We start from the raw sequence: 10,942 nt of genomic DNA, 5'->3' as shown, positions 1-10,942 counted from the left end.
CAAGGAGCTAGTGTTCTGCTTTTCTGTAGAGTAGCTGGCATGTATAATACTTCACCTTATTTTACAAGTAATGTGGATTGCCGTAAAGACTGATGCTTTCCTTTTTTCTTCCGCTCTCTAACAACAAGCTCTCCTTTGCCAGTTCAAGAACGCATTTAGCTGTAGAACGGATCTTGATTGAATGTGTTTACTTGCTTCACAAAAATCCATTTGCTAGAAGGTCAGACCTTCTATTTATATGTAAAAGAAGCAAGTGTATGAAAATTTTTCAATCAGAAGTGGTGTGAACACCATAAATGTCAGCTTATAGACTATAAAATAAATCTTGTGTTTCAACTGTATTAATGTAACTATATTCTTGCATTGTTTCTAAAATTGTAACCTAGAGAATACTGACTAGGTTTTTTTTTTTTTCTAAAGTTACATGCTGAAGTTCTGAAATGCTGCTTTCCTAATTTGAACCGCATTACTACTAAATGAGGGATATTAGTATTCTAAAATACTATTGTTAGATACTGTAGTTGCCTAAGGGTGAAGGCTACTATGTGCCTTTTTGAACAAGTAGTTAAATACATGCAGGCCTTTGAATATACTTAGAGTATTTTTATAGTGTTCCGTTTATTCTGGAAAATTAAATATTGCGCTCTTCTAATTAAAACCATATGAGTCTTTTTCTGCAGGTCTGCAAAAGATGACTTTGGATCCATAGTTGGAAAATGTCAAGGTATACGATATGGCAACATCTATATCATTACTTAGTGTCATCATTGTTTATTATTCATGCATTGCTAAGTGGTGGTGTTGGTTTACTTTAAAGATAATGTTTTAACTTCGTAAAAGCATTTGGAAGAATCTCTTAATAGTTACCCTCCCTCCCCCTTCTTCTTTTCATGGTGATTAACGTATTAAACCTGAATCTGAAATTAAATGATAGTTAAAATTAATGGGTTTAGGAGATGTAACAGATGTTGGAGGTGGTGAGGTTTTTTGGGGGGATGAAATTTAGCAAGTAGAAATACCAGATTCTGCACCTAGGATGCAGTAACGCTGGGCACAAGTATAAACTGGGAGAGGAGTGGCTGGAGATGAGCCCTGCAGAAAGGGATCTGGGGCTGCTGGTCGACAGCAGGCTCATTAGGAGCCAGCAGTGAGCCCTGGCAGCCAAGAGGGCATCCCGTGTCCTGGGGTGCATTGAACACAGCATAACCAGCCGGACAAGAGAGGGGATCATCCGGCTGCATTCAGCGTTGGTGTGGCCTCACCTTGAGCACTGTGTGCAGTTCTGAGCCGCACAATGCCCTTAATAACATGCGTTAACTCGTTCAGCCCTGAATTGGTCAGGCAGTTGGACAAGATGATTGTTGTAGGTCCCTTCCAACTGAAATAGTCCTATTTATTATATTCCATTTTTTTCTCCTCCGAGATAAGCTTGTAATGGTGGTAGGCACCCTGCATTTTTTAATGCAGTTGATTTTTTGTTTAACAATTATATTTATATTTTAGTTTTTAATAACTTTTTTCCCTTTTCATAGTGCCAAAGGATCCTAACCCTCAGTGGAGGCGAGTGGCATGGAGTCATGATTGTACGTTACTGGCTTATGCTGAAAGTACTGGAACAGTAAGAGTGTTTGACCTAATGGGTAGTGAGCTTCTGGTCATTTCACCGGTAAGTGCTCTCTTAGATTAAAGACAAATATAGTAGAATTTGTTGTAAGGATAAAAGGTAACTCCCACTCTTTGGCCTTTTTTTTAAATGATGTCTTACCTTGATATAAAGGCTTACAATATGAATACTATGCAGAAATGTACCATGAATTGTTTATCATATGACGGGTGTATTATAGTTAAGTGATGTGTAGCACTTGCAAAGCATATCCTTTGTGGTGTTGTATCTAGTCAGAATCTTCATCTTTCTTTTCATTTTCTTAAAATTGTGGTAGATCTGCAGGTACATCAGATTGTGACAGTATAGAATCCTCTACTTAGTATGTATGCAAATAATTACAGTTTGTAGTAGTAGATGACAAATGTGCAGTTTGTATGCGGAGTCACTTACAAATCAAGAGATATTGCTGATTGAGCAGTAAGAGAAAATTTTTGTAGGGGTATGAGAATAGATAATTGCTGTTGGCTTGCCATGCACAACAGATTTTATATTTTGTATATTCAAATGTTAAATTAAACTAGTTTGGGGAAGTGTGTTTCCTTGGTTTATTGTCTTTGCAGACCTTATAGTAATAAGATTTCTTTAAAAATCAAGATAAGTATATATCTGTTCTTTCAGTAATCAGGACGCTTTCTCTCTCTCTCTGTGTTTTTGTTGTTTTCTTTTTTTTTTTTTAAAAAAAAAAAAACAAAAACAACATCCCTTTTCTCTCTCAATGCCTGTCTGCATTTTTGGGTAAAGACAGCAACTTTTCCAGGAGATCTGAGTTATGCTATTGCTGGATTGATCTTTCTAGAATACAAAGCAAGTGCCCAATGGTCAGCCGAACTGCTTGTTGTCAATTATCGTGGAGAACTGAGAAGTTATCTTGTAAGGTAAGCATAAATTTTGACTTGCTTCGAGAAGGCACTGTGAACTTCAAAAGAATTCTTTCCACTTTTTAAAGAAAACAAATCTGAAATAATATATGTACTTTTTTCCTCCCCATACTTAGTGTTGGAACAAATCAAAGCTTTCAAGAAAGTCACAGTTTCAACTTTAACAGCCATTATGCCCATGGAATAACTACTGTCATTTATCATCCTGGTCACAGGTAAGTGTTCCGTTTGCTACCTGCCAGTAATATGGAAATGATGAACAAAAGTGGCAAAACAAACATTGACGTGTGTTGCATAGGGAAGGGGAGAAAAAAATGTATTTTAACATTGGTATTTAGTGAATCAGTAATAAGTAGTAGTACATCATTGGACCTATGAAAGAAGCCCTAGGTGGTGGTGGAATGGTGAAGGTTGTGTCCTTTACTATTTGAGTACCTTGCATAATCAGCATTTTTTTAGAATGTCAGGAATAGTTTCAAAAGGCATCTCTGAATTTGCTGGGGGTAAGGGCTGATGTATAGTTTGTTTGTTGTTTTTTTTTTGGTTTTTTTTGTTTTTTTTTTTTTCTGTCTGGATTTGATTGCTGGACTCATTGGCCAGCCCACTTTCCCTAGTGTTCTGACTGGAACTGCCAGGCTTTGATATTTGAAGTTGTCTTGCAATTCGTTTTCTTTATTAGTAATATGTGGGATGTAGGTACCAGACTTGAAAGATGGACTAATTGACTGTCTGCTCTTGAACCAGATGTAGTTGGAATAAGTCCTGGTTAGCCAATTACTTATGTTAAAAATGTGTCTGCCTTTTTAATATCTACTTGCTAAGATAACCAAGATAAACTTAGTGACTTATTTTTCTATTTCTTTTCAGTTGTAGGAACTAAACTTCCTTCTAGATATTTTTCTGCTGTTAGATCTACTAGGATTTGTCAGAACAATAAGTGATATCGCTGTATTGTTTTAAATGGCAATTAGGCGTGGCTATGGTATACCACAAGAAACTCACTATTTCAAAACTTGTTCTCATTCTTCAATGTTAAGGGAGCTGTCCTATCTATCTTAGGTAAAAAAAAGAAGTTATTAATAAGAAGTAATGTTCTTTTAGCTTATTACTTTGAGAGATTAATTTTGAGTATGATTTCTTTTTACTACCAAGTTCATATCTAGTAATTCCACATAATTAATACTCAGTATACTAAATCTAGAGTTTTGAGGTAGTAGGTATGTGTTATGAAGCTTTGGTAGCACTATCTGACCAGGCAGCAGAACCTACTCATTCTTTCCTTTGGTCAGACCAGGGTTAGTGGTTCTTGACGCGTGTTTCCAAAGTTATCTTTTCTGCTCCTAATATTAGGAAGCAGATTGATTATAACAGTGAGTGTTGCAAAGAATATTGGTTAATATTCAACGTATGGTCAAATAATTATTCTGACAATTATAATAGATGGATGCGCTTGCTTTTCATTTTTTGGTTAATTTCTGAGCAAATGATGTCAGAACTATTAAACTCTTATAATGGATGAACCCATTAACAAGGAAATATGTAGAAAATGAATTGGCGTGGTTGTCAACCAAATAGCATGGACATTGCTTTGTGTGTGCTAATGTCAACTTATTGTCATAGAGGTTTAAAAGAGAGGGGGAGGGAGGGGGAAAACTTCAAGTTTTGTTTTCCTTCTTTCCTCCCACCTCCAAGAGAAGTAATAGCTTTGATTTTCCTACTAATCTTATAAGATCATAGATTAATGTTTTTAAAACTTAATATTAGTGTGACATAAAAGGGCATGAGACAATGCTTGTGCTTTGTGCTTAGAACAGTTTATTGATAACATTAGTAATTACAGTTGGTTTTTTTTATGGAAGCTTAGGACTGGCATATTTTTTTGTTGTCTGTACTCCGTATTTTCTAGGGAGAGAAATACCCTATATGTGGTTATATCTGCTGTGAAGTCATAAGTTTCTGTAATGTGTGTGGTGTACACATTCAGGAATTACTTGTTTTTATCACGAAATATTAGGACTCATTCCATGAAAATAAAAATAGTCAGGTGGAGTCCCTTGTGATCATAGTGTCTCCTGCTCTGTGCAGTCAGTTGACTTGCCTAGTAAAGTTGAAAAATTGATACTTGAAAGAATGCACAATTGGATGGAAAGCAGAAAGAACCAATGTTTTGCCCTTTGTGTAGGCAAGTCTTCTCTGTTTTGAATTTATTCTGTGGTAGAAAGCTTCTAAATTTGACATTGGAGAACTCTTGAACTCTTGAGCAGAGTCTCTTGCTGAAATTGTCTTGTTATTCAAAAAAGCCCAGAAGGAGTTGAAGGGAGGCAGTTTTCTTTAAATTGTGTGTTAAAGAAAATTGTAGATACATATGAACGCTTCAAAGTTTTCCATATTGTGAACTTTGATCACTTAACATAAGTTCAACTTTGTCACTTTGTGCTTTCTTGCATTTCATTTAGTTTCAGGTGGTGAAGTTATAAAGTTACACTGGTCTATCTCCACTGCTTGTAAGCCTTGACTTACTGCACTCTGCATTGCTATGTATTTGCTCATTCCATATTACAGTGCAGTTAAATCGTGCTTAAGAACTTAATATGCTTTTTTTTTTTTCCAACTAGATGTATGATAATTGCAAAGAGAATATTTCAGTAGGGAATGTATCTGAATCTGTAGGGAAACTTGAAACAATAGCTTTGGGAAAAAGTCTAATAATGAGTTTCAGTGCTATTAAAGTGTTACGTACCTTAATTTAAATGCCTAACGGTGGTGTTCTCATGTGATTCAGCTTTCATCTATGATAGAATTTATGGTGCACTTTAGTTGATAAAACTTAGATGTCTGCTTCAATGTGAGCTCTCTGTAAACTGTAATGGTAAAAGCTCAACACCTTGCTTATTTTGAGTATCTTACTCTAGAGCTTAATGTCTGTCTTCAGGGTTATTTGCCATTGCTACAGAAAATGTTTGATGTTAGAGCCTAAAATATGTGTTGGCTTTAGGAGATGAAGGGTTTTGGATTCAGTTGGAATTTGATTGTTATACCAAAATTGATGAGTGAAGAATTGTGTAGAAGTCTCAAACTTTTCTTGGATGCCTCAATTGCAGTTGCTGTCCTTGAGGCTGGTATTATACTAGTAGTCTTCAGCCCAACATTGTAGAAACTTTTGAAATAGTGTACAGTTGAGGTACTGCAAGGGCAGCCACTTTTTTGAGACTGAAAGAACCTCTGGAGATCATCTAATCCATTCCCCTGGGTTCCTGACCCTTGCTAATCAGGATTCAGCTGGAACAAAAGCTCAAAGCACCCTTTGATCAGGAACAGCTGGCAGACCTTGTTAAAAGTTTCTGAAGCTTGCTAGCCAGCTCTTCTGGTAATGGCAGGTATGGTGAAGTTCCTCAAAGACTTCACAGGTGTCCTCTGATGATCACAGAAGTATGTAGAGTATTAAGAGGATCTAGAAATGGAGCACAGAAACTGCTGCACGCTAGCTGTACTCTGCGTAGAAAACATATGCAACAGTAAAAATTATTTTAATTATTTTAACATTTTAAGTACTAAAGGATGTTGCATTGATCTTGATATCCATAACAGCATGATAGACAAAGCTTTCCCTTCTAGGGAGTTACTATAGTCTCATATATTAACTTAACGTTGCTTTGTGACCTATCCAGAGTGGCATAAAACTGCAGCTGATAATGGTGTGATTTAAGAACCCAAGTATTTGGCCAGGAAAAATAGTTATTCACATTACTGGGACAGAGGAAGTTACTGGCGTGGTATCTTCTTCAGGCGAGACTAACTTAAAAAACAAAATAAAATAGTAAACAGGAAAAAACTGTCTCTGGTTGCTGTTCCCAGTCTACCTGTCAACTCTTTATTTTGGAGTCATCTCCTGCCTAGTCCTGAAAAAATAATTGGTAAACAGTCCAGATCTTTGTCGAGGCTCTCAGGAGGACCTTTCATTTTCTTTTGATGCCAGTTGTGTTATTCATCTTAATAGTTTCTGTCCCTGCTGTTGCATTTTGCTCTCTGAAAAGCTTTTTAAAATTTTAAGTATGTGCTGCCATGATGAATTTCTCTTGCAGTCCTGGGAGACGGCTTTTTGTCTTGAGGTTGTGTATTTTGTGTGTGTCTAAACTGATATGACATCGTCATTCCAGCTGTCATTGAGTTTCATTTATCCTAAAAGATGCTTCAGAATTATAAATACGTTGCACTGCATGTGACAGTTTTCCCAAAATTTCTTTGAAAAGATTTATCTTGATGGAGTTTTTGAGAGCTAGTTCAGGCAGTTTTGGAGCTACTGCTGTCACTGTTATTGACAATTCTTCTCTTGGTCTTTGTGCTACTATTTGTCTCTTAGTCACTTCTGGCACATTGCGGTCAACTGTAATTGAGTTTTAGTCACTGCTGCTGTTGAAATTTTTAATTCAGTGGCATGTTGCAATGGAAGTTGGAGCTTATGGAAGAAACTAGGTGCCTATGGATGGACAAGACTATAGATAAATTAATCTTCCAGAGGACTGTGCCTGCTGTCTTTTGACTGTTAGGAATTCACAGCTGTGTTGTAGCAATTTCATGAAGTTCTTGTTTACCTATTTTCAAATTTATTTTTTCTTAAACTTTTGTCATGCAAGGCTGTGAAAGACACACGTGAAACTTGCTTTCTGTGCTAAAAAAAAGTTAAGAAATTGATTACTTTATGCATAATGATCTATGTTACATCGATCTTGCCAACATCTTTCAGAATTTGAAGATGTGATTTCATGATGCTAGACTGTGTACTCAGATGTTCGAGTACCCAAACATATTTATTCTTGGCTAACTAAAACAGACTGCATCATGTACAACAGGGTAGATGAAGTATTCTGCCCTAAAACCTAGAAGGTTGCTGGGAAAGAATCTTCATGTGGTATGCTGTGTCTCTGAAAGTTTTTTTGGTTTTGTGTGGAATTTTTTTTTTGGTGTGGATTTTTTGTTTGTTTTGATAGAGGTATGTGCTGCAAGATATTTGAAAACTTATTAGTTCCTTGTTTTTTTTCTGAAGTTCCTCAGAAGAACTCCATAGCATGTCTAAAAGATGACTTTTGTACGAGTTGGGGGCGGTTCTTATGTTCTTTGATCAGTGGCAGTGTGTCAAGCTTCTCTGACAGAATGGTTGTAGACAGAGGAAAGTTGCAGAAGGGAAATGTCAGGGAGAAGGAAAATAAAAAATATACAGAAAGGAAACAAACAAATGGATTATTAACTATATGACACTTAATTTTTGAAATTTGTCTTCTAAAGTATAATCTTCCCTCGGTAATCAGCAGAAAATTTGGTACTAAAATGCTTTGTGTAGTTCTGAAAACTGTGGTGTTTATTGGTGGCTGTACCTCATGTTCTTCTCTGCAAGCCTATCTCAGTTACAGCAACTTTCTTCATGAAAGAATAACAAGACTGTTCAAGTAGTTATTAATATTTGCTGCTGTCCCAAAGCTGAATGAAATTAAACTTGCTGTGTTGTCCTGCATGTTGCTTCTGACTTCCTCAGTTGCTTGAGTATGGAATTGCTTAAATATTCTGGTTTTCAATGTCTGCCTTTCCTTTATTGTTATTTTAAACCAACCCCTGTAGTGTTTTGAGGGTCCTGGCACCAGAGACATCTTCAAATTGAGCTGATGCTTAGTATGACTTGCAGAACAAAGTACTCTTTCTTACTGTTATTTTGGGTTGAAGTGATGTTTTGGTAAGTTCCTCAGAGTTCCTTTCCAAATATTTACTTAAGAATTGTCCCACCAGTTGGCCAGGATGAACAACCAGTATCAAAACCAAACAGTTGTTGTTGATTGGAAACTGCTGAAATGTAAAGCATCTTGGGTTCATTTGAGATATAAAGTTTGTTGCATAAAAGGCTTAATGCAGTTCTATATTACTAGCCTCTTCAGAAAAGAGGTATGCACTGTAGGAGTTCTTTGGTATTGTGACACTGGGATTTCTGTGCTCACCAAGTCATGGTCGTATTCTTTGCTTAGCAAGTAGTAGTCATGGTGAAGTTTCTTCTGCAACCTCCCTTGCTGCTGTGTCTGTGTTGGAGTTCTCTCACTCATTGTCTAATACCATGCTTTGCTAATTGTTGGCATCTTCATAACCCAATTGCTTTGCCTAAGTATCTTTGGGAAAGCTATGATAGGGTAATTTTATGTCTGCTTTTTTCCTATGTTATTGCTACAGAAAATGTATGCTAATTACTCGAAATAACGTTTGCTTCCACGTGCTCTTCGGGTTACTGGTTTTAAGGAGTCTGAAATACGATCTGCGCTACTCGTGGTTGATTTCCATGACTGACAGGAATCCGTTTGTTCCTTAAATGATAATGTGGTTTCTTCTCGGTATACTACAGCAAGAAACCACCACATCATGAATGCTCAATTAGAAACTTTACATATTCTAAAGTTAAACAGCTCCTCCTTAAGGGAGAAGTAATTGCTCTTGGCTGTGCTATGCTTTACTTTCTGATCAGTTACCCATTTTCCTATTAATTATGGTGGTAGACTGAGAGCCCCCTGTTGCTGCTGTTGTGGGAAAATGGTAAAAGTGATTTCTGTTTTTCTGTCTCAGGCAACTCTTTACACCACAAAATAACTACACCTCTTAAGAACTGTAACAAACTGTAAGCATCTGTGGTAGAGGTCATCTTGCTGTACGTTTGTGAGTAGCACGAGACCTGGGAATGTTAAATAAGTTTTAGTGATGTCCTAAAGTGAATAAAATGTGGAAGGAAAATATTTTTATTTTTTCTCTCTCTCCTCCCCACCCCCCTCTTTTTTTTTTCTTTTAGTTGACTCTTGCAGGGAATGTTTTGAAATACTCTCAAATCCCAGCTGAGAGCTATATGAACATCAGCCACTAGGTGGTAGAGTATTTCAAGAGTAATGCAGACTTTGATAAGGAGCGTTCTGTGGCTTTTCTAATCTGTCTTTTTTGCAGATATTTTTCGATGGGTTGTTCACTAAAATAAGGCTTCTAAACAAATTTAGGCATCTGTTCTCAAAGTTTTCATCAATGTAATCATCAGTTAAATATAAAACGGCTTGTTTATGAGGTGAAAGGGCTTCAAGGGAAGCCCTTGATGCATTTTAGTGGTAATCAGCAATAATGGTAAGAGTTCCCTCAAATTTTAAGAATATCATCTACTGTGTGTGACAAAATTATTGCATGCACACTTATAATTGGTAGAGTGGCTTTAGAAAACAAAATCGAAAAACCTTGACGCGTTCTGTTCCTTGGTAAAAGACAAGTAGCTTTTATACCACATCTGAATAAATGGAAACTTAATGCTTAAGCAGAATGACCAAAACTTTTCATAAGCTTAAGCTGTAATTGTTATCATTCTTTGAGGGTAGGGGAGAAACTCAAATTGTAGACAGACATATTTTCTTTTAAATATTGTGAATTTTGCCTTGTTTGGAAAGCTAGAGATGCAAATGGATAGGGATAAATGCCAAAAATAGCAAGTAATATTTAAGTCTTGTTGTCTGTGAACACCCTGGAGTTTAAAACTTATTGTGGCTGTTCGGTATCTTAATATACTTAGTCTTTTTGTTACTGCAAGCAAACTGCTATAGTTGTGACTTAAAACAATTAAAATCATTTACAGTATATAAAATCACAATATGCTTTTATGTATTTCAGACTTCTGCTTGTGGGAGGCTGTGAAACAGATGAAGATGGAGTATCTAAAGCAACTGGTTGTGGGATATCTGCTTGGAGAGTTCTGTCAGGCTCTCCCCATTACAAACAGGTTACTAGTTACGAAGATGACATTAGAACAGTAAGTGTGTTTCCTCATTTTATTGGATGAATAGTGTCAGCGGCAGAATTATCTAACTGGAAGTTCAATACGAATCTCTTTTTGAAAGAAGAATTTAATGTGATGTTTAGCCATTTTGTAATCTGTGATGTGAACTTCTCATAAGCTATCTCTTCCTCCCCCAGCATCTATTTTTACTTTTTCTGTAGTATGATTTGAACTTTTAAGTTCTTGATTATCACTTGTTTTAAAAAAAAAAACAAAAACCCAATCAAAATAAGAAGAAACAACAACAAAAACCATAGGGTGGTAATATACAAACTCCTTAGTTGTGTGCTGTGGTATGTTTCCTATCTTTATTGCAAAAATTCCAGTTATTTTTGTTTTTTTTATTACTTCATAACAAAAGACAGCACACTGGAAAAAAAATGTTTCAATTTAAATCTGCTTCATGATTTCTTTTGCTTTTATTGGAAGTATGTCTGATTTGTTAACAACTACCATGTGAACATTCTGAAATCAATTTACAGTATATTAGGATAAATTAAAGTATTTGCTCTTATATAGGTATTGCTTAGTATTAAAAGAGCTGTTAATTTTTGTTTTAAT

At 36.0% G+C, this 10,942-nt stretch overlaps 1 protein-coding gene across 1 annotated transcript in view; it reads left to right on the top strand.

Moving 5' to 3' along the window:
• Nucleotides 1-10,942, top strand: part of NBAS (NBAS subunit of NRZ tethering complex) — a 191,303-nt gene that overhangs the window by 8,522 nt on the left and 171,839 nt on the right. The window contains exons 5-9 of the mRNA XM_074579377.1: nt 681-724; nt 1,533-1,666; nt 2,408-2,541; nt 2,661-2,759; nt 10,216-10,354. Coding sequence (XP_074435478.1) covers nt 681-724; nt 1,533-1,666; nt 2,408-2,541; nt 2,661-2,759; nt 10,216-10,354 — 550 coding nt within the window. The remainder of the gene's footprint in view (nt 1-680; nt 725-1,532; nt 1,667-2,407; nt 2,542-2,660; nt 2,760-10,215; nt 10,355-10,942) is intronic.

This window comes from Larus michahellis, chromosome 3 (assembly GCF_964199755.1).
Source record: "Larus michahellis chromosome 3, bLarMic1.1, whole genome shotgun sequence".
NCBI lineage: Eukaryota > Metazoa > Chordata > Aves > Charadriiformes > Laridae > Larus > Larus michahellis.
Note: the sequence above shows the minus strand (reverse complement) of the source record. Positions and strands in the feature narration are given on the sequence as shown.